This window comes from Glossina fuscipes, unplaced genomic scaffold (genome assembly GCF_014805625.2).
Source record: "Glossina fuscipes isolate IAEA_lab_2018 unplaced genomic scaffold, Yale_Gfus_2 2, whole genome shotgun sequence".
Classification (NCBI taxonomy): Eukaryota; Metazoa; Arthropoda; class Insecta; order Diptera; family Glossinidae; genus Glossina; species Glossina fuscipes.
Window position 1 is genome coordinate 11,499,879 of NW_023998416.1, and position 865 is coordinate 11,500,743.

Below are 865 nucleotides of genomic sequence, written 5' to 3' on the forward strand. Positions count from 1 at the left end.
CCATCGTTCCGGCGAAACTGAAGATTCATTCATTGCTGATTTAGTAGTGGGCTTATCTACTGGCCAAATTAAGACTGGTGCCCCGTGTCGTTCGGAGCGTTTAGCCAAGTACAATCAAATATTACGCATTGAAGAAGAGTTGGGTTCAGCTGCCAAATATGCTGGAAAAAATTTTAGAAGCCCTCTTTCATCTAAGTAACTAAATTCAGCTTTGTAGCCCACAAAGACTCATTGTCACCGATTTCGGTGATGTTGATGACATAGTTGATGACATCTGTTCTTTTTATTTGATTATTAGCATCAAACATTTCTTATAAAAGCTTGTGCCAGTGCATTAATTATATTTTATTTACTCTTAACTTTAGTTATCAGCTTGTCTTGGTTAAATTATAATTCCATCATAAAAAACTACAGTTATGATAAGAACATTTCTAAAGGAACACACAAAAGCTGATTTTTTTTTTTGAAAATTTTATAAAATAATAAAAAAAATATATATACAAAAAATGAATATAATTTTAAATATATTTTGCATTTTTATTCACATATTTGTACCGTTTAAAGTGTGTTAAAAATATATTATTTATTTTGGATTGAATATAGTCCACCTTTTTCCACATTAAATATATTTACAAAACTACATATATGAAGATGTAGTATAAAAATTAAATTTTATTTTTAAAACAATATATGATACAAACTTCATTAAAAAAAAAAAAAAATGATTTCGTTTTTTTGCAAATACAACAAAATAAAAAGTCTTCCACGTATAAATATTATTATTTCAGTACAATATAAATAGTAAAAATATATATGTTTTTTAAAGTGCAAATTCATTTTATATGTTACAAAGTATTCCAAAAAA

The 865-nt window shown here is 26.0% G+C and overlaps 1 protein-coding gene across 1 annotated transcript in view; it reads left to right on the forward strand.

Moving 5' to 3' along the window:
• Nucleotides 1–865, forward strand: part of LOC119634103 (enolase) — a 3,877-nt gene that overhangs the window by 2,087 nt on the left and 925 nt on the right. The window contains exon 3 of the mRNA XM_038028047.1: nucleotides 689–729. Coding sequence (XP_037883975.1) covers nucleotides 689–729 — 41 coding nt within the window. The remainder of the gene's footprint in view (nucleotides 1–688; nucleotides 730–865) is intronic.